Here is a 23,860-nt window from a genome sequence, read left to right as displayed (position 1 = left end):
GCGGCTGGATTCCCGCGTGTTTTCACTCGGTCCTGTCCCTCATGTAGTGTGTACTCACAGGCAAGGCAAACATTTGTATATACCACGTTTCTGTGCGCTGAGGTTACGTCTGTTCGTTTTAAAGAGCTCGTGTAACATATGTATTTAAACTAGAATATAAAGTAACTTCTTAATGCATGGCCTTAACAGTTTTCTGTTTATATTAGCAGTAAAATTGTAACATTTTAATGTTAGTCCAATGGAAATAGAACTATTCATTTACGGCGTTGAATAACTCGCTTTTAGAAGTTAAGAAATAAGGTGATTTGGGGTTTTGTTTCATTAAATGAACTCTAAGATTTTAAAGGTAATATCTTACAATTATGTTTTCTGAAAATACAGCTTTTATTCTTTTGATTTATCCTTTTGTAGACAAAACGTCAACCCAGTAAGTAAAGTAAAGTTAAAGCAAATTTGTCCCCATGCTTAATTAATTAAGCACTGCTCCATGAAGGCGTATGGAGGAGTGGATGTATAGACCCATTTTTCTTGACCTCTGCACTAGTTGGATGTAAGTGGTCAGTTTCACACCCGGGCCGCTTTACCCCAGGGGAAAACGCCCCTGGTACCCGTTTGATAGGAATCTGGAGAAGGGGAATTTTTGGCCCTACCGGGACTTAAACTCCGACCCCTCGGTCATGCATCCCGTAGCCAGTTGCTATACCGACTGAGCTATCTCGACACCCAAACGCCAGCCCAATAGTTTTATAAAATATTTACACAGCTTCACAACTGATTTGGCGAGTCATTGAATGCTCAAAGAAAATATAATTCATTTATTCGCCAGTAAAGAGAATCATGTGAACAGCAAATGTTTTGAACATGTAAATTCCTGTATGAAATATCTTGGTAGGTTTATGGGTTAATGCAATCTCATTGACTTTTGTATGTCAACATACGTTTTTGTTTTCACACATGATAACAGAATGTTACGTACAGATAAACAAACCTTCATTTATCTTGAATGCATTATATTTTTTGCCATATTTGATGGAAATAATAATAGTTTCAATATTGAATCACTCTATTTTTTACCATATTTGATTGAGACATCATTATTGTGACATGACGCCTGAAACCCAGAATATGACCATCTGCTAGGCAACGCTTCGGTAAGCACATTCATTCATTCATTCATTCATGTTTATTCATCCTGTAGATCAGATTACATTGATATAGGACATGTCACATAATATAAATTATAAAATTAACAAAATACAGTAGATTCTAAACCAGTAAACACTCAAGATATGTAATGACTACTTACATCTAGCATGTATCACAATCTAATATATCACAGTCCATCCATACATTCATACATTCAACATTCACTATCCATAGATCGGACCACACAGGTGTAGAACATGACACAAGTAATAAATTATAAAATTAGCAAGGTGCGAGAATTCATAACAAATAAAATCACAAAATATGTAATGACTATCATATCTAGCATATATCAATATGCAGCATAACAAAATTTATCCAAACATTCATTCACTCAAATAAATTATAAAATCAGCAAGATACAATAAGATCAAAACCAATAAACTCGCAAATATGCAATGAGTATTCACATCAAACACGCAACAATTCCAACAATTCAGAATTATCTATACATTAATCAATTCATATTTACCCATATCACAGATCAGACTACATTAAAATAGGACATATCTCATGAAACGAGTTGTAAAACCAACAAAATTACAACAAATTATAAACCAACAAATTCACAAAATATGTAATGCAATATCACATGCAACATATATAACTATCCAGCATTACAGAATTTATCATTCATATAGTCATCAATTGAGTAGTAGCATCTATTTATGAGCAAATTCTTAAGTTCCCTTATAAACTGGTTTTTATTGTCAAGCTGTTTAATACTATTGGGTAATTTATTATAAAAGATACAGCCAGCAACAGAAGGTTTGCTGTTATAAAGTTCTAAGTTATGCACCCATTTATGGTAGTCATTTTTGTTTCTAGTATTGTGAGTGTGTACTTGTTTATTTACCGTACAGTTACACTTATTAGTTGCATATAAAATGGTTTGAAATATGTACATTGAATATAATGTTAAAATCTTTAGTTGTACAAAACTGTCTCTACAAGATTCTAAGGGTTTTAGCCCAGCAGTGTACCGTACGGCTCTTTTTTGAAGAATAAAAATTCTTTTAGTAAGTGCCTTAGCACTGTTTCCCCATACTACAATTCCATATGATAAAAAGGGGAAGATCAAGCCATAATACAACATTCTTCTGCCCTTTAGGTCTAATAATTTAGCAAGTCTATTTAATAAAAACAAGTTACGACTAATTCGACTACAGGTTCTATCAATATAAACATCCCAACTCAAGGTGCTGTCTATTTCCACACCCAAAAAGTTTATACTATTCACATTTTCTATTTCCATATTCTTAACTAAAATTTTATATTTATAGTCCTGCCTACATTGCTTTGTTTGAAAAAAAATGCAGTGCGTTTTAGTTGGATTTATGAATAAATCATTCATCTCAAAGTATTTTTCCACAACTCCAATATTAGTTGAAGTTATATATTGGAGTTCATTTATATTCTGTCCCATATTCAAGATTGAAGTATCATCAGCATACATTATAGATCTACCTTGTGTTAGGTGAGGAAAGTCATTTATATATAAAATAAAAAGCAAAGGACCAAGAACTGATCCCTGAGGGACTCCAAATTTAACTGGCAGGCTACTCGATAGATATTCCTTTATTTCATTGGTTTCCCTATGTAAAACTTTCACCTGTTGTGTTCTATTTGTAAGATAAGATTTAATTAACATATGTGGAATACCGCGGACACCATATTTATATAATTTATCCATAAGAATGTTGTGCTGAATACAATCAAATGCTTTTGATAGATCTAAAGAGACACAATTACAATTTATTTTATCATTCAAGTTATCTATTATATTTTCAATAACTGTGGCAATAGCATCATTAGTAGAATGTTTCTTTCTAAAACCAAACTGAAATTTATTTAAAATATTATGTTTATCTAAGAAGGCTATTAGTTGATTAACTATTACTTTTTCTAAGACCTTAGAGAAAGTAGGAACAAGTGTAATAGGTCGATAATTACTTGCATCTTCCTTAGTCCCCCCTTTATAAATAGGGGAAACGACCGATTTTTTTAATATAGATGGAAATATACCATCTCTAATTGATGCGTTAACCAATTCTAAGAGCGGTTTAGCAATATAAGGTATACATGATTTTAACAAATAAGGAGAGATATCATCAAGTCCAGCAGACTTTTTATTCGCCATACTGTGGATTATTTTAATCAAATCGGCCTCTGTTATTTCAAGCAAAACAAATGAGTCTTTTAAGCTATCAATATTATTAATGGTTTGTGGGTGGATTAAGTTTTTATCAAGTATTAGATTGTTAACAGTTTCTACAAAGGTTTTATTAAATATATTACAAGTTCTGTTTGGACATGAAACCTTTTGTTTTCCATCAAATAAGTTTATATTTCCAGTGAGTTTATTATTTAAAGAATCTCTTTCACGATTTACAAATTTCCACAGTGCTTTTGGAATGTTTATTGATCTATTTATTATATTCTGAATATGATTTGCTTTTGCAGTTTTAATGATTGTATTATATACTTTTTTATATGCTTTATAAACATTTTTATATTCTTGAGATTTGCATTGTATATAAAGATCATACAAATTTCTTAATTTTGTTCTGGCTATGACAACATCCTTATTTATCCAGGTAGCCTTATTTACACTTGCAAAGTTTCGTCTTACCTTTGGACAGGCTATATTAAAATAATAGTTAAAGATGCCATAGAAAGAGTTCCACTTGATCTCAATATCATTATCATTAAATACCTCCATCCAAGTTTCAGTTTGTATATAAGAACAAAAGCAAGTTATATTGTCATCAGATAAATCTCTACCAACTTTATAACACCTTTTTAGTACTGGTGGGGTAATATTAATAGTTATACATTGAGCATAGTGATCAGAAAGTAAGCTATTTATAACATTAGTATAATAGCAGTTAACAGGTATATTAGTAATGATCTGATCTATAATCGTTGCTGTGCTCTCTGTTACTCGAGTAGGGATATTTATTGTCATAATCATGTTATAAGCATTAATGATATCTAATAATTGCTTATGACCACATCCATTTTCCATAGTATTTATATTTAAATCTCCAACAAGAATGATATAACGATCTTTCTGAGCAAGCTGCTGCAATATATCAATTAATAAGTTAAAGAATTCATTCATTACACCACTAGGTGATCTATATAATGCTAAAATTATAAGTTTAATCTTGTCACACATTATTTCCATACCAGTAACCTCAAGAGTTTTTTCAATGCTTTTCCCAGTAACCCAATTCAAGTGTTTACATTGTACCATATTACTGGTACTGTAAATAGCTATCCCTCCACCTTTATATTCATTCCTACAAAAATATGAGACTAGAGTATAACCTCCTAATATACATTGATGGATTTCATCCTCTTTAAGACCATGTTCAGAAATAGCTAATATATCAGGGGTAGTACTTTGGAGAAATTCAGTAAATATTTCAATTTTATTACTAAGATATTGAGCATTTTGATGTATTATTTTCAAATTATATTTTGGCTTGACTACCCCAACTGGGAATGACTGGAACCCAAGGGATCCAGTCTTCATTGTGAGTTTCCCTGGTTTAGATCATCTAAAACTATTACATTTAGTTGGTTCTTTTTATTATCACTTATTATTTTACTTATTTCTTGAGTAATATATTCTTTACCTAGTCTGTTTAAATGCTGCCCATGCCTTGTGTGATAGGTTCTGCTTATATTACTTATATCCAATACTTTAACATTTCTAAATCTTTTACACACCTTGTTTATGTCAGCATTTGTTTTTCTTATTTCCATATTTACTACTGAATCTTTTATTAAATCATACCTAATCGGTATATTAAGAACAACAACATTTGTACAAGTTAGTGCGGAAAGTGTTCTCTTTACAACATTGATACAAGTCTTTCTTTCGTTACTAGCAATATCATTAGCACCACCCATAATTATTACATGGTCCTTTGGGCCAAGTACAGCACAATCTCTTACACAGTTTTTCAAAACATCATATACCTTAGCACCCGGCCTAACCTCACCGGACACTGAAACATCAACATTAGATTTATTTAGTGATGTGGGTATGCCACGACCAAAGCTGTCACTATAAAACATCAATTTATTCTTATTTTTCACGTTCTTTTTTTGACAACTAAGTGTTTTCTTTTGCACAGTCTCATCAGCAACATCATTAAGAGGGGAAAATCTGTTACTTGTTGAAACTGAAAACTGTGGAGTCACCTGTTTTCTTCTCGATTTACCTTTAGCTGCCTGGCTCCAACCAATTTCGTTTTCAAAATGTACTGGAGGATGTACTTCTTGATCTCTTTCCCTTTGTAAGATAGATATCATTTCTCGCAATGACGATATTTCCTCTAACAACTTACGGATAGCTTCACACTCAACATACTGCGTAGTCATAACCTCACTTTCCGGAGCATTTTGTCGTGAGCATGAAGCACAGAGCCATTGATTATCAGGTATTTTGTCTTCATTTACATTGCTACACTTATTAAAATGATACCATTTATCACAATTATCGCATAGTATGCCGTTTCTCACCACTTTATTACACTTTCCACACTTAATATCTACTAAAATGTTATTGCATGCAGCTGTCTGGCCACCACTGTCCGCCATGTTCCAAAGCAATCAAAGCATTGCCGTAGCAACGCAGAATAGGCCGTTGCTGGACAACGGTTAGGTAAACACATATTCCCGTGGCAACGGACAGCACGAACGAGTAGTTACCAGGTAACAAGTTGCTAGACACGAGATTCCCGTGAGAACCGACAGGATAACAGACGAACTATTCAGCGTGGTGTCTCCTATGCGCACCGTCTAGCAGTCACAAAAGGAGCAGAGACTAGGAACCCGAGAACCAGAAGAAATACAGCGAGAGATTCGTCATCAAGAACGAATTCAATGTGTGAACTGTTGTAATCAACTATAATTGTAATGGAGACGTCCAATAAATCCAATCATCAAATATAGAACCCACAATTATTCGTCACGCTAATCCCTTACACGTGACAATATTTTCAACAATAAAAGTAAAAAAAAAATAAAGCTATCCCTGTAACAACCATAAGGTTGTAAGACGTTGAGGGTCCCACATTATCTAGATAATCGGCTCAAAGATGGCGGTAAGGTTGTCAGCCTTACGCGCCGGCCGCGCTTTACTCCCCAGGAAAATTATTCCGTGAATTCCTGGTACTCATTTCTGTTAGAGGCTGAGTGAACCCAGGGCCATAGTGCGGCCGGAAGGATTAGGTCAATTGAAAAAGATCCAATGACCTCATCGGGAGTTGAACCCGCGACCTTCCAATTTGTAACATAGTGCCTCAACCAACTACACTACCGTCTGCCCCCCATTTTCGACAATAGAGCATTTTTATTGTTGCTTTACATGACTGAGTTTTTAGTAAGTTATCAGCTTTGCTTGAAGCAATGAGTGACGAGGGAGTCTGCTTGCGTTCGGGGTTCAGTGTGGGGTGTGAGAAGGCGACAGGTCCTTCAGACTTTCGACAGTTTTGCTGTAATTAAGTGTCATGTACAAGAACTCGTGTACTCACAGTCGCCTTACAACTTTAATGCATATCAACAAATAACATAAGAAATCGAACTCTTGGATTAGAATTCTAGGCGTAGAGGCAATAGCGTCGCGTATGCATACGTTATCGACAAAACCGTATAAAATTTCAGGTAAGATTATCAGCTTTTGTAATCTGACCCTGGACCTTCTGAACGAGTCCTTTCTATCTGAGTGAGTATGTAATTAAATGGTCTTTTAGCAAGCGTTTGCACTGCACAAAATATTGTAGCATGTAGACCCGTTGCTGATCAACGACCACGTGATAAGCAAATATACAACAACCTTTACTGCGTAACGGCTTCGCAGACAAGCATAGTTAATGAGACAGTCTCCGGCCGGTAAGAATATGAGTACGGAAGCAGAGGATATTGTTGGGATCCGTCACCAAGGAACGACTGCTGAAGACATAACAAACTAAGAAAATTTTATGTGTGTTGTATTTACAGTGATCTTCGGCGTATGTAACTCTGTGAGACTGCCCTAGTCATTTGTCATTACGTTCTGTAAGTTAGCAATAAATCCTATTACCAGTACAAACCCCGTTAATAGTCATACTCACACACGTGGCAATATGTAAAATTTGCATTATACCTTAATAACGATTTCGGCCTTTTGCAAGAAATACATCATGAGGATATAGAAAGACGCATTTTAGAAACTTACAGAAATTTTATGGACATTCGAAACTAAAGCAGAAACTCTTCGTCTTAAGTTTTGATTCGTGACATCAAGAAGATTAGCCGACCTTGCTCTACACCTAGCAAGTTGATTTAAGCGGTAAAAATTCTTCCTTCCACATCCATCCCAAATCATTATTCACTTATCATGTAATTATTTTAGGCTACAAGCTTTTAGTCTGAGATTTTGATAGCCCTGTTCAGGAATCCGTAAATAAGTATGTAAGATTTGAGGTTTTCACGGCGGTGACTATGAAGAATGCCGTCTTCTGGGATGTGGCGCCGTGTAGATCTTGTGTGAACAGAGGTTTCGGAGGAACATATCACCTCCATCTCCAAGGTAGAAAAATCCGCGATCGAAGAACCAGTGTGAGCAGGTGGTTGTTGTCTGTAACGTCGGTTCATACAAGATCTACACGGCGCCACGACCCAGAAGACGGCATTCTTCATAGATAAATAAATAAATTACGATTCGTTTTTGTTTCTTATTAATCCCCATTCAGACTTGGATATAAAGAAGGAATTTTATAACATTAGAAGAGTTCGCACTGTCTTAAATATTTACACGTGCACTCATCACTGTTTACGTGTAATCTCCTTCTGGGGTTTAGTCCTAGCTCTTTACGCTGTGAAGTTTCTTAGTCGACATAATGTACTTTCAGACGGTCAACAGAACTTCGTTAAGCTTATTGGAGAAACTTCGAAGTGATCCGTTTAATCGTCTCGAGGGTTGCTCTGAATTTACCAGTTGATCGGCATCAGAAAAGTATTGACGATGTTGGTGTGGTCCATGTGTGACTGACAGAGAAAGATTTTACAGTATTTGCAAAATTCTGGAGTGGTGAAAATACTTCATCCTACATGCACGACATAAACCGCCTCTTTGGTCTAGTGGTCAGAGTTCCTGGCTACAGATCTAGAGGTCCCGGGTTCTATTCCTGCCGCTACCAGATTTTCTGAGAGGTAGTGTGTCTGGAACGGGGTCCACTCAGCTTCGTGAGGATAATTGAAGAGCTATTTCAGGGAAATAGCGGCCCCGGTCTAGAAAACCGAGATTAACGGCCCTGGGGATCCGTTGCGTTGACCACGCGACACCCTCTATCCGCTAAAGTTGACACTAACTCCGCCGACAAGCGGCGTTGGCTCCGTCGGTATAGTTCGCTTACAGACTACAGGCCACGGAGTGTGTTGTTGTTTGTCTGCAAAATTCTATATTGGAGAAAATGATTCATTCTAAATGCACGACATTCTACGTGGACCCGTGTAACCGATTCCAAATTCAGACTGCACACACGGAGTTTATATGTCGGTATTTTGAATTTTAAGCAGCACCATTTCCAAAATGGAAGTCTATGCTTCCTTGGCAAAAATAATATAATTATTATTATTATTATGACTATTTTATCTTCAGTGTTTGCCTAATTGGCTTTCAGTTGCTTTCAAGTAAATAAGTAAATGAAATGTATTGAATTGAATTATTAATATTTTTTCTGCTTCTTATTTATTCTACCTGGGGCACGAGATAGCGTAGTTGATTGAGGCACTGTGCTACAAGTCGGAAGGTCGCAGGTTCAATTCCCGATGTGGTCACTGGGGTTTTCAATTTACCTAATCCTTCCAGCCGCACTATGGCCCTGGGGTCGACTCAGCTTCTAACAGAAATGAGTATCAGGAGTCTTCCTGTTGGGGGGGGGGCGGTAAATGGCGGCCAGCGCGAAAGGCTGATAGCCTCACCGCCATCTGTGAGCCGATTGTCTAGAAAATGTGGGAGCCTCGATTTCTCAAAAGCCTATGGGCCTGCACGGACTCCTCCAGGGGTAGCTTTTCTACTTTTCCTTGCCTTTATTTACTCCACATTTCACCCATATAATTGGTCATTACTCTGACAGTACAGCTGCTGTAATTATCAGGTGACTCTCTTCGTTTTGTCCTTTTCTTCGTTGGCTATTTAACGGCCCTATCAATACCGAGACTATATATATTGTGACATGTTGACCCCTACCTTCCCAGCTGCACGTAGCTGTAACGTAGCGCTCGCGTAATAGGCGAGTAATCACCCCGCATCCTGGTAGCTATGCAACGCGCAACGCGTGGTGACGTCACCGAGGGATATCGCGGTTGCTAGGCAGCAGTCAACAACTCCGGACAGCGTGGCTAGCAACAAGGCACCAGACGACAATTGTCCGATCAAGGCTACATAAGGAGCAGCGAAGGCTATTCACAGTCAGTTAGTCCTGGAGCTACCTCCGAGTTAGTCCTCGAGCTACCTCCGAGTTAGTTCCGAGTTAGCCAGCAACCAGTCAGTTGTATTGTGGCATTTGGAGTGTACTATTTGTGATACTGCAGATAGCAGTAATCGTAAATCTGTAATTTGGGTGATTGTAAGTGCGAATGTGAAATAAAATTCGCTACATCAAATACATCGTGAAGTTATTTGTCGCGTTATACGCCCGATACGTGACAATATATATACCTTTATATACAGGCCGGTCACGGTATCCGAGCGGTCTAGGGCATGTACTGTCTTCGCTCGCTCGGAAGCCGGAATCGTGGGTTCGAATCCCATGCAAAGCATGGATGTTTTGGTATGGTTTTGTGTTTGGGTAGAGGCCTTGCGACGAGCTGATCATCCGTCAAATTAGTCCTACTGGCTAAAAATAACCATGAAACTGAAAATCAGAGGCCAGGTCCCAAGGGGCTGTAGAGTCAGTGAAAAAAAATAATATATATATATAATCGGTTAATACGGTAATTAATGAATGTAGAGCTGTTGATGGAATGAGAATTGACAGGGGAAGCCGAAGTGCTCGGAGGAAATCCCACCCCCATTCCACTTTTTCCTCTAAATTCTTATAGTCCTGCTCAAGTACTGTCAGTTATTCATTCACGATTTGCGTAAGCGCCCGTATTTCGTTACAATTTTTCTTACAATAAGCTCTGATGAAATCTCATATATACTGGTTACCAAGATGCCGTCTTCGGCCGTTAATCGCTGGCGGGGGCCCGGTTTCAATTCCAGGTCAGGTCATGTGGGATTTGTGTTGGATGAAATGGCACTGGGGCAGAATTTATCCGAGTGCTTTGGCTTTCCCGGCCAATTCTCTTTCCACGAACTACTCCACGCCCATCTATCATCATCATCATCATCATCATCATCATGGGCTGGTACAATACGCCCGCTAGTGGCCGGCATAACAACCCAGTCTACGAATAAACAAAAATGTTTCTGATCACAGTCTTGTAGTACCATCGGACATTTCGCTCCTATTTACCGCTGTGGCGCCGACTAGTGATTGTTTTACGAACTAAACGAAACAACAATGGGCGTATATTGCTTTTGCACAGTAAAGCGGGTGTGATCGCTTACCAGAGGGGACACTACGCGAGAAAAAAAATGTGTTTATATACTAATATAAAGCCCATTGAAATATCACACTGTACTTATTTCACTGTGATTCATTTTCAAACATTATGGTCCTTGAGAGCCACTTCGAAATCGCGCTATGCACGATATAAACTTTAGAATTTCTGGGAAAGCAGAAGCATGTATGCTGTAAGATACAAAATTTTATTCAACTGTAATATGTACTAAGGGATGCTGTTATCTAAAGGTACGCTTTGAAATTTCTTCGGCAAAATTGGACACTGCAATACCATTGAATGGTACATTCTGCTGCCGTGTTTGATCATCCTTTCTGAGAGCAATAAGATTCTACACGTAAATAGTTGATCAGTATTTAATTAATTTTTATATTGTTGTAGTCTTTAATTTAAATGCGAATTAAAATATTTATAACTTGTTGCACTGCGTTTCCGATAAGCAAATTAGCTCAGCCGTTAATAATTCTCCTTTTCGGCCGCTGCACCATTGAGATTTTACATGATTTTCTTCAGTATCTGCTCCCAATATTAAAACAGAACACTGTCGCTTTCCTCTAATCATTTTGAATTCACAGGATGTAACCTATTTCTGATATCTCGAGGCAAACTGTCCGTCGCTACTGGAATGTCATTTCCGCTACACATCTCATGCTTCCGTATTGCGTTTAATGTAACAACGTTCTTATTCAGAACTTGTCTACTGACCAACGTTTTTGTTCGTTGTTCTCGAAATCTTGATACTCTTTTGTATTATCTTTACAGCTGTCGTATAAAATTTCATGTCAAATTGTGCTCGCTCCTGCCTAATATGCCGCCCAACTTTGAATCCGTCTGGTTAAAGTTTCAAGCTTTTTAGCATTCTGGAATCGAGTGAATAATTTTTCTATTCGCCGTAATATTAGATCCTCTTCTGGGACCGGGAAGTGGCGATTTTGTTTATTTCTTACTATAATTTACTTCATTTGACTGATTGAGGAAAGGAAAGGCCAAGAAATATGATTAAGTTCCATTTTTCGCGTCGGAAATTCAAATGAATTATTCAAACACAAGAAAACCACAAGAATTGAGGTAATTCTCCAAACTGTCTTTTGCAAGAATAATGTAAATTCTTTAAAATTGATATTGAAAAGAAGTTTTACTTTAAAAAATAATTGGAGGGTTCTCAGTGTGTTATATTTTCTTTTATTTTCTTTTCTTTACATGACAGTCCACACGGCACGTTATTTATCCCGTTCAAGCTGTACGAGTTACGTTTGATGTAAGATAAAATTTCAAAGACACACGAACCGTTATTATGAAGGAAGACAAAGTGGTTTGAAATACGCAGTTTTCTCAGGTCATAAAGTATCGATTTACTTTGTGTCCCTCCAACTACTAACACTGTGATAGCAGAACCTTAAGGTTTTGATACTGAATCACGCTAGTAGACACATTCTGAACGAGGCCCACCCACTTCCATCCTCACAACCCATTTTACTATTATCAGTCTTAGTTCTGTCCTGACTTTACCCATCCAATCGAACTACAGGCCCAGTCCATCATAGTCTTCTATATTTTTGTTCACAAATATGTACTACAAATAAGTAATTTATATCTTACATCCAATCCAAGACTCTCCGAGAAATTCTGAACGCATTGGTTGAGGCACTATGCTACAAGCCGGAAGGTCGTGGGATCGAATCCTAACGAGGTGGATTTTTTCAATTTACCAAATCCTTCCAGCCGCACTATGTCCCTGGGGTCGACTCAGCCTCTGAGAGAAATGAGTACCAAGGATATTCTTAGGGGTAAAGGGCGGACGGCGCTTAAGGCTGACAACCTTACCGCCACCCATGAGTCGATTTTGTAGAAAATATTAGGATGTCAACATCTCACAACTCTATGGGCCTCCACGGTCTGTTACAAAGATGGCTTTACTTTTACTTTTTACCTTGGTACATAAACAACCACAGGATCCATGAAGATCTACAAATAAACACAATGCTCAGTGAATTTATATATATATATATTTATTAGCACTCAGAATTAAATACATTCTTTAAGCTAATTTGCTAATTTAAACACCGTCCTCGTGTGCTGTGACATATAAAAGTAGAATGCAAATACTTAAGAAAATTAGAAAACCACACCAACGCACTAGCAGTGGTCCTACTGCGCAATAGCGAAACTGCACATAGATTTGAAAGGCACACCGTCCTAACTCTACCAGACAGATCAGAATAAAATCCCAATACAAGAATTACAATGATACATAAATCAACAAAAAAGTGTGTATGATCCCCCATACGCCTTCGTGGCGTTGTGCTTAATTAGTTGAGTACAGGGGCAACTTTAAGTAGTAGTAATGTAAGTTGGATCCTAGATAAGATATGGTCTAGCCCAGTGTTTCCCATAAGAAGTATTCTTCAGAACAGTCATTTGAACAACCCACTAAGGAAGATAACAACAATGTAATAAGATATCGCATTTAGTAACTACACGTACTTCACTCTTAATAGATTTTTAATGCAACTTATGGTCTTACTGAATGATACCAGCTTCCCAGTATCTGGTCTATAGTCACTTCGATCGTGAATAAGCGAACTCGGAAGGGCCCACCTCCAACGCTCCCTGCCGCCCTTGACTCTTAGATCCCCCTAGGTAATCCCACTGTCCAGCACAGCAATGGACCTTCGGGTTCAAAAAAAAATAAAAGAGGTGAATTTGTCCCTGTGCTTAAATAATTAAGCGCTAGGCCATGAAGGCTTATGGGAGAGTGGATGTATAGATCAATATTCTCTTGACCTAGGCACTAGCTGGAGGTGAGTGGTCAGCTTCACGCCCCGGCCACTTTACCCCCCGGGAAAAAGCCCCCGGTACCCATTGTATAGGAGGCTGGATGGGCCCCATGTCCTGTCTGGACGACGTGGAGAAAGGAAAATTCTTAATCCTATCGGGACTCGAACTCTGACGCCTCGATCTTTCACCCCTTGGCCAGTCACTATACCGACTCTCCAGGTGTGTGAATTCTCGACCAGCTGCATGATTGCCGGTTCCTCAAGGACTGTCTTTCATGAAGTTAGTCGGTTAGTAACAAGAAGCGTGAAGTACCCATTGCCGGTCTCTATGTACGCGCAACATTCTGTCCGCTGAGCCGTATTTTTGAAGCCGCGCGGCATGAAACGTTGCAGCGCGCATCGCCCTCTCTGTGATATAAACATGAAGAAGCGAGACATTTTGAGAGTCTCCCTGTCTCTTATCCTTCTGAAACACGATAAATTTAATCCGGCATCCTGAAAGCGAAAGCTTGGTTTCCGAACATGAAAAATGATAGCTAGTACACGTATCCGGTAGCCTTACGTTTGATGCCTGCAGAGGAATATGTTTAGCACTGTCTCTATGGAAATGCAGCGGTAATGCGTCGGGCTTGAATGATTACAATCTAGTAAAATAAAAGCGTCACTCACTCACTCACTCACTCACTCATGGAGCTGAGCCCTTCTTGAGAATCCGCCAATTGTGCAGCTACTCAAGAATTTCCCAGAATTTATGGAACCCGAAGGTTCATTATCATCTTCACAAGAGCCTTCCACTGGTTCTTATCCTGAGTCAGATCAATCCATACCGTCCCATCCCAATTATCTAAGATCCATATTAATATTGTCCACCCACCTACGCCTTTGTCTTCCTAGAAATATCTTTCCTTCTGGCTTTCCCACCAATATCCTATATGAATTCCTCTACTTCCCCATTCGTGCTATATGCCTTGCCCACCTCATCCCCCTTGCCTTGATCATTCTAATTATACTTGGAGAAGAGTACAAGTTATGAAGCTCCTTATTATGCAGTTTTCAAAAGAAAAGCATAGACCTAAAATCGATTGGCTCTTGTGTTATTTGATAAGGTGCAGCGGGGTATTTCAGACGCTAGTCAACGCAATGTCCTGGAATTCGCTTGACCGAACTAAGGAAAGAGAGTCACCTGCCCAGGATTCGAAACCAGTACCTGCAGAACTTGCAGCCCATTGTGATCGATTCATTGATTTTGTTTTATAAAAGTGGGAAGAGGCCAGACGAGCAAGTCTTTTGTTTCGGTCACGCTACAACAAATTTACAAATGGAAGTTGGTTCTGTCTGCATTTTTCAAAAGCAAATAAAAGCCCTCCAGGTAGATAATTCGTTGTATTGACGTTCAGCACGGCGTGTTTCACAGGATGGAAGCTCATTTGTCTTTACGCCAAAACTAATGCTTCCATCTGCGGTAAAACGAATTCCTGACAATAAAAAGAAAAGGAAGCTCTAGGAAGACCCTTCCTTAAAATACTCTTCTATGTACAGGAATGCTAGTTTAAAGCAGGCCTCTATATAAATAATTATGAAAATACGATGATATATTTCTGTCCTCTATTTCGAATACTTTTCGGACATGACAAATGTACACACAACGGAAGTGTGGTACGTTTGTAAATATATTCATAACCTTCATAAAATATTTTGTTTCTCTGACGTCATTAGTTCATGAACCATAAGATCAGTCTTGGTAGATAGTTTCGAATTGAAGCCCAGTCAAAAATTGTCCTTAACCTTTGATTGATCTATGACCTCACTTCTCCAATCTTTTGGTGCATACACGTAAGATATTTTAACAAATCTGCTTCCTTCTGATCTTTCCAGGTAATGGGACCAGTCTGTTCTATATTCAGTTATTTTGTTATTTAGTTCTTGCAAGTTTTTTTTTTTTTTTGGTGGCGGGGGGGTTCTGTTATGATCTGTTTTTCTATAACACGCAACAGCCTTTAGGAACTTCATTTCATCTGCCTCTATTTGTCACTCCTATTCTGTAATTTAGGGTCAAGAATTCTGAGACATAAACAATATGGCCACAAAAATTACTTTGTAAAATTCGAAAACAGTCTCTCTTCTCATTCTCTCATCCATCATATTATAACAAACTGTTCTCACGCAGACGGAAGCTAGAATACCTCCAAAGTATCCAAGTGCCCGAGGGTATAACTGGGCCACCCTGTCACTGGGGGCATACATGCAAGGAGCTGATCCTCCAGGTGGGAGTTGAACCCAAGGCTGACGACTTTGCTCTGTGAGAAAAAATAATTTTATTTGGCGAAATCATAGAAGAAGAAACCGGATCTTCTAAGGGAGGCTATGGCTCAAAGTGTTCTTTTTTTGCCAGCGATGTTGATGCAGAATAATGATCACCAGACCAATTCAGGATCCATCTTGACATAATTAGAAAGACGGAAAGGGGCGGTGGGTCCCAGAGCCAGTCCACTGTTCTGTTTATATGACAGTTGCAGTAGAGAGCAAATGAGGTTTCTACCGTTTTATGTTAAAAAATTGAAATGAAAAGAACTGCTGAAGAAGGTGAGATGTAAATTTGTCCCTGTGTTTAACTAATTAAGCACAATTCCATGAAGGCGTAAAGGGGAGTGGATGTAGAAAACCACATTTCCTTGACCTCGGTACTACCTGGAGTTGAGTGATCAACTTCCCTCCCAGATTCTCATTGGATAGAAGGCTGGGTGTACCCCAGAGCCAGTCTGAACGACACAAAGAAGCCAAATTTCTTGCCCCCACCGGAACCTAAACTCCGACCCCTCTGTCGTCCAGCCCGAAGCCAGTCTCTATACCGACTACGCAATCCCAGCTCCAATTGCTGAAGAAGGAATTGACATATTCATTAATGTGTTAAATTTTTTACGGTAATTTTCAATATGACACTTGCTTTGGGATGCACTCACTCTAAAGACTTTGCCTTCCACTGGCATTTCTGTATTTAGATAGAGAATAAATTATGTAGTCTATAACAGTACTTCTACACATATGAATCCTACGTGTTGCTTTTTCTGTACTTTGTAAATTTCATAACATTTCAAGGTGTGACACCGTGTAGCGTAGTAGAAGTTAGCGGACGTTTCGAAACATAGACATCAGCAGCACATTCTAGGGGGCAGTAATCTTCATAGTCATCAGCATCAGAGCCTCAGAAGTCACATCCTATGCCTTGAACACCATTTGTGAACCTGAAGCAGTTCTTTGTGGTCTTGTCTTAAGAAGATTAGGTATGTAACTTTTTTTGGTAGGAGCGTAACCTAATCGAGGTGCTGTCCTGGTATTTGCGTGAAGGGAAATCTTTAATCAGCATAGCTGATTTACCTACCTAGATTCAAACCGAGTACCTCCCGTATGTGAGTTTGGAGTGCCTATGCCAACCTGCTCAGTGCGGAACATACTGTCACGTGTCACAATACGTATATTGGCCGCTTCTGCAACATAATTCAGTAATAATGTAATTTGTCCAGACTTCTAAGCACCACGTAGAATGCGTTAAATTGCATGCGTTCGGCAAAACTGAAGCCTGGAGCCAGATTCGCAAATGACAGATTTTAAAATATTTTACTTCAGACAATAAATTGAACACAATAGCTTCAGTGACAAAGGAAATTGATTTACATTCCGGTTTACGGGATATAAATCCTCTATGTTCCATTCGTACTGAGGAAAACGCATGTTATGAAGCCATTCGATTCTCGTACAAAGGTACTGCAACATTACAAACCACTTGTCGTAACAGAATTTATAATCGCATTTGTGCTATTTGTGTATGATGCAACCATCATTAATAGAGTACGCTATCTTGTGAGGTTTACTTCCAATGGCGCCAACAGAATAAAGTCAGATTTTCCGTTTTTATTCTTTCTGCTCTGACATAGTTCTCTTTCCTTCTGTATGATTGAAATGAAATCGAATCTCAGTTTACTCATTCGTATAAAAGACATGCGATGCCAGCTTCAACCGTTTAAAAACAGAATTTCTTCAAAATAATATTTAAAAATCCAGCTCGTACCTCTCAGGAAGGACATTACGTCTCCGCTACAAACATGAACCGGTTGATTTCTTTAGGGAAGCAAAGGTTGTTTGTTGTGAGAACCGTAAGATACACACAAATGCACCTTTTTGGTAGATTGCAGAACGTTAATATGCTAAAGCAGCTTTTGTACATATAGGAACCACTTGGCTTTAAAGGGCAAATACTATTTCTTTGTCTTTTGATGCGTTCCTTACACCACTGAACCACGTCCGTCCGCATGTTCCATACCAGAAGCTACTGAGCATATTCCTACTGCGTTTAATATTTTAAGAGTTCTAGTGTTTAATGGCCAAGTACATATATCTTAAATTTTATTAGATTGATGGAGAAGGAGATAGGCCTAACATGCAGCACGCATAAGACATATGAGATATTCGTACACCATTTTTGTCGGATTTGGTTCAGTGTCGAGAGCTTGTGAACATAACAACGGACCTTAGAATTCCATAAGAGGCGGGAAATTTATTGACCAGCTGAACAACTATTACTATTTCAAGAAGAAGTCTGCTCCATGGATGTGTTTACATGAAGGCCAAATTTAACTTTGTAAAATTCAAATAACAAAATCTGAAATTTAAATAACAAAACGGTTCATAATATGAAAAATTAGTATGACATATAATACAGATAACTTTAGGAACGTAAGGTTTTGTTTTAAAATGCTTTTAAAGTTATGAATTATTTAATGAACTGTAGAAACATATAATCATAACACTACAATGTAATTTGCATTTGTGATAAATACATGAAGGGGAAAGAAGGAAGGAAAGGAGCGACGAATGAAGATGCAAAAAATAATGATTCCCCGTTGAAGTTCAACGCACTTTTCCACGAAGTGAACTATACTGTCGTCAGCACGCTAAATTTGTTTTCTGTATCTTCTCCAGAAGCATGCCAACTGTCTTCAGACGCTGGAGTTTTTTCAAGTCATGACTCATAGAAATTATTAACTGCACAGTAATTTTAGACTGACTTTCGGCAGTAATAAAGGAGGATTTTTGTTGAACATTGAAAGACCGTGTTCTAAAATGAGAAGAAACGTATCTGCGACTGAATCGATTTATGTCTATATATATGGTTTCGTGAACCTTATTTTCTACAAGACTTGTCTGAGCTAAATCTATTAAAATATTAAGCAAAATATTTTATGAGCATTACAAGTTTTATCGATTCTGATTCTTCTCTGGAATCCGCGAAATCTATTCGATGCCTGGCCACTTCATTTAGGAAGAAAAATAGGTGAGAAAAATGTAGGTCCCGCACGGCGTGTTTTACAAGTTCGATCAACCATCTTAGTCTAGAAAGTTCTTCCATATGGATTCTTTATTGTCAATGAGGTTAATATGTTTTAAGAAAGGCCAGTACAATCTGCTAGCATTTGAACGCTTATCTCTCATAGTTTCTCCTATAAAAGCCGCGAATCTCATATTTACTTACAAAGTGGTGTCTGGGTATTCCATAACATGTCACTCTCTGGTCCGGGTTCTTGGGCTCCGTTTGATGGATTTCGTTTCGATTTCCTTTTCTGCTTTAGTTCAGGTTTTCATTGGCACTTCTACAATTTCTATTGTCAATTTTCTTCTTATATCTTGCATGACAAACCCTAATCCTAGGTGTATATATATATATATATATTTATTGCCAGTGGGGTGGGACTAAGTCCCTTGCACTGCGGCCACTTCTGGCCTATTGTACCTGCCCCAGATGATAGGTGAGGGTGATTGTGGAGCAATTGGTGGAATGAAGATTGGCAGGGGAAACCGAAGTACTCGGAGGAAACCTGCCCCAGCGCCACTTTGTTTACCACAAATCCCACTTGACCAGACCCCGGCATCGAACCCGGGCCGCCGCGGTGGGAAGCCAGCGACTAACCGCTTGAGCTATGGCGCGGCCTTAGGTGCGTATATATAGACGTAGTCGCAACTGATGTACGCTAACTGTGGTTGTCACGGTGAACTACCTGAGGAAACAAATAGAGCCAGTTTCCGAAATGTGCTCTGTTCCAAACACTAGATGGTGAGCAAAATCCAGAATTCAGGTAATCCGAAAATGAATTTAATCAGAATTAGTAACGACGTTTCCTTGCCTTCATCTTACACTGTGCCATCAGTAATTTTAACTACAAATAGGGCTAATTCCGCTTTGTGACAAGGAATGAGATGACTGCGCCTCTCGCGGTGACACTTGCAAAGTAGACTTCCGGCGGATGTGCCTCAATGTTGTCGCCTAAAACGTCTTTGAGGGGTGCAGTAACGTGAATACAACTACTGTGACCGCACTCTCCCTCCAGAAGAAAGTGCGTACCCATTCAACTAAATGCTGATAGTCGCCCAGCTGGTAAAGAGTCTCCACTTTTTCTGCGACCTGCAGAGCCTATCACTGAGCCAACTTAAACCAGTCCGTATCCTCACACCCACCTTTCTGTGTTAACATACACACCTAGGTTTTCAAAATGCTTTCTTCCATTCGGATGCTCCGATTAATTATTTGTATAGTGTGCGTCATTTTGTGTGTCACAACTATATGGTTACGTGACGTATCGATCAACACACATCAAGAAAAATAGTACTTACTTACTTACTTACTTACTCATGGAGCTGAGCCCCTCTGGAGGAGCCGCCAATTCTGCAGCTACTCAAGAATTTCCCAGTATTTTATGGAACCCGAATGTTCATTACCGTCTTCACAAGAGCCCTCCACTGGTCCCTATCCTGAGCCAGATCAATCCAATCCATCCCATCCTATCTCTCTAAGATCCATTTCAAGAAAAATAGTATTACAATTAAAATAAATGTCATGTAGATTGCATTTTATTGTATTTTATTCAATCTATGTAATATTGATTTTAATTGTAATACAATTTTTCTTGTGCTGACGGATACGTCACCTAACCATATAATTCTCCTGTCAAGAATGTTTATGCAATTCTAATCTGTCCCATGCCTACTACATGCACTGCCTATGCCATTCTCTTTTATGTGATCATCAAAATAACATATGGGGAAGAGTACAAGTTATTGAACACCTCTTTATTCGATTTTCTTCTTTCTTATCTTAGTCCGCTCTCTTTGATCCAAATGTTCTCAGCACCTTGCTTCCAAAAGTCCTAAGTCTATGTTCTTCTCTTATGGCGAGGAACCGAAATGAGCACCCATAGAAAAGACAGGTAAAATTGCACTTTTGTAAGTTTTAATCTTTATGAAGAAAGCAGTCTTTTGGGATATGGCGCCCTGTAAATGTTGTGTTAACCGACGTTTCGGAGGAACGTATCGCCTCCATCTTCTTCTTTAATGTTTATGTTTCTGTAATGGACACGGAGAGACAAAAGCTTCTGAACTGTTGACAGATTTTAAGATTTGAGTTTTTCACGGCGTTGTCTATGAAGAATGCCATCTTCTGGGATGTGGCACCATGTGGATCTTGTATGAGCCAACGTTTCGGAAGAACGTATCGCCTTCATCTTCAGGGTATACTGCAGACTGCAGCCACTTGCTCACGCTGGTTCCTCGCTCGCGGATTCTTCTACCCTGAAGATTGTGGTGATACGTCCGTCCGAAACGTCGGTTCCTACAAAATGTACGAAGTCCCACATCCGAGAAGACGGAATTCTTCATGATGAAAAATTTCTTCCCAGTTATATGTATTTTTATTTGTTACTATTTTTCATAAGTGTAAAAGAACCATTACATGCAATTATTTAAATATCTTTTCTTTAGTCCTCTTATTTGTAATTTACTCTTGCAAAGTAACGATCGTCTATGTTCATCTCAGATCAATGTGACTTTAGGATCAAGAAAAAGGGTCACATGAAGAGAAACCATCGTGTGCTCTGGCACGTAGCATCCGTGAGTTTGCTCTTTGGTGGTTAGTTTCATTGTCACTTCTTGTGTACGAGGTTTCTTTACTTGTGCTTTAGTTTCTTGGGAACCTTAATGACTGTTCCTTGCTTGATTAAGACGGTTGGAAAGATGAGACAGGAAATCTGATCTCAAAAGAGACGCGAAGAACAGGTGCTGTATTATATTTCGAGGTGTCATGTTCTTCCCAGATTTATGAAAGCTGTTCTTCTAAGAACTCAAATTTAGGTCCGTAATATCAAGCGCTTTTATTGAATCAAGCTTCAAAGGAAACTATGAGACACAGTTAAGTGTCCCCTTCCCTCGTTTATGTCTCCAAGCGCCTTAGGGGAAATATCTGCTGGTGGACTGAGTATAAGCGTTAGTGGTTCTTTTCAAGTACAGGAAATTCGTTGGTTAAAGGTAATGTAAAATTGTCTCTGTACTTAACTAATTAAGCGCGACACCATGAAAGCGTATGCGGGAATGGATGTATATATCTACCTTTTCATGACGTCGGCACTAGTAAGTGATCAGCTACACGCACCGTTTACCCCTGAGAAAGAGCCCTCAGTTCATTTGCTGGTTATATACCTCATATGTTATTAGGCGGCTTTCAGCAGATCTATTGCCTTCTGCTTAGGGTGGATATGTCTGAAGATTTCTATCTTCAGCAATATAACATTGTGTAGTCTGTTGAAAGTCAACCGGCGTTTCGGAGGAACATATCGCCTGCATCTGCCTTCTACCACCTGCTTCACACTGATTTCTTATTTGCCTTATTCTTCGACCCTGAAGATAGAGGCGACATGTTCCTACGAAACTTCTGTTGACTTTTAACGCACTGCATGGCGTTAAATTCCAGAAGATAAAACACTTTATAACCACTGCTTTGAGAACCTCAGTTTCTAGACAAACTAGTCTGGCCAAGAGAACAAGACTTGACGTCAGTACTAAATATTTCGTTACTAGAAAATGGCCTGTTGAAATCGATATTAATAGAGGAATAATTTCATCTATTGTCTTTCCAAAACATCGTTGAGGATACGTCACACCTTGAATAGGCGACAACATGGAAGAGACATCGTAGCTGTGCAACGAGATCCTCGATATATCGATTTATGTTCCCATCATATGCTGAGAATAGATTCTAGTAATTTCTAGCGATGACGTAATAGGCTACGTCACTGTCTGATGATGACGCACACTCAGAGACATTTTAGACACAGTAATTCCAGAAAAAAGTCATTCGTTACTAAAATGAACTAGGAATAAAGCTCAGAAGGAAATTATTTTGATTAAAACACAAGATTTAGAGGCTCGCTATAATAAACGGCTGTTTAACTTTCGCATGAAGATCTGAGATTCTCGCATCTGTATATATGTAGATTGCTACTCATATTTCATGAAATGCGAGGTGGTGTAGTCTCTTAGAAATGTACATAGAAAACAGTGTTTTTAACTCCTGCACGTTTGTACAATAAAATCGTTGCTTTTCCGAAAGAAACTTAGGGTAGTGTCACACTGATTCAAGTTCTAGGAATTTGTATTTTACTGAATTGGTCTCTATGGATCTCTATTTACATAAATCTGGAAGAATATTCTGTAAGGGAAAGTATCTACGAATATTTATAAAGTTGAAGAAAGCCGTCTTCTGGGATGTGGCGCCGTATAGAAATTGTGTTAATCGACGTTTCGGAACGTCGATTAGCACAATTTCTACACCACGCCACATCCCAGAAGACGGCTTTCTTCATAGTAACCGCCGTGAAAACCTCAAATCTTACATTTATGAAGTTATTTGTATTCCGTGGAAAATATGAGTCGTACTTCTCATGTACACATAACAATACACTCATCATTCACAAAACAGAAACAAAATTTTCCTCATACTTTCGTGGCCTATAACCATACGGGCCTGCGTTTATGCAACACAGCAAAGCAGGTTCGTGCGTGTTAACTAGCTCTGCATTTCGTTGCTATGGTAATCCGAAACAGTGTAATTTCCCAAGTCTCNAAAAAAAAAAAAAAAAATATTTATACATCATTATTATTATACTATCATTAGAATGACGTCAGCCTTCGAATAAGTGGTCATGCACCTCTATAAGTACTTCCGTTCACTCACAATGTGAACCCACAGAAGTTCCTTCACTGATATTTATTTAGAGATAAGACTTGAGTGGTCAAGACTCGAGAGCTCAGTAGCCACGTGATATCGAGTCCTATATTATGTGATCCCAGTGTACTGGGTTTAAGTCTGGGTTGATGATTGGATAGCCTAATTGATTTTCATGGTTTTCCGCGGTGATTAGGAAAATTTC

General features: G+C 38.6%; 2 protein-coding genes across 3 annotated transcripts in view; both read right to left on the bottom strand.

Annotated features, from left to right (window-relative positions):
- The window catches only part of LOC111865694 (cardioactive peptide), a 43,735-nt gene that overhangs the window by 17,795 nt on the left and 2,080 nt on the right, over positions 1 to 23,860 (bottom strand). The window lies entirely within an intron of this gene.
- LOC111865696 lies at positions 1,160 to 5,853 on the bottom strand. The gene is made up of 2 exons (XM_023853917.2): positions 5,442 to 5,853; positions 1,160 to 1,192 (listed from the first exon to the last, which is right to left on the bottom strand). Exons 1-2 carry the CDS (start codon positions 5,818 to 5,820, stop codon positions 1,188 to 1,190), a joined length of 384 nt encoding a protein of 127 aa, XP_023709685.1. The 5' UTR covers positions 5,821 to 5,853; the 3' UTR covers positions 1,160 to 1,187.

Source organism: Cryptotermes secundus, unplaced genomic scaffold (genome assembly GCF_002891405.2).
Source record: "Cryptotermes secundus unplaced genomic scaffold, Csec_1.0 scaffold19, whole genome shotgun sequence".
NCBI classification, from domain to species: Eukaryota; Metazoa; Arthropoda; class Insecta; order Blattodea; family Kalotermitidae; genus Cryptotermes; species Cryptotermes secundus.
The sequence above is the reverse complement of the archived record's forward strand: the minus strand, read 5'-3'. Positions and strand labels throughout refer to the sequence as shown.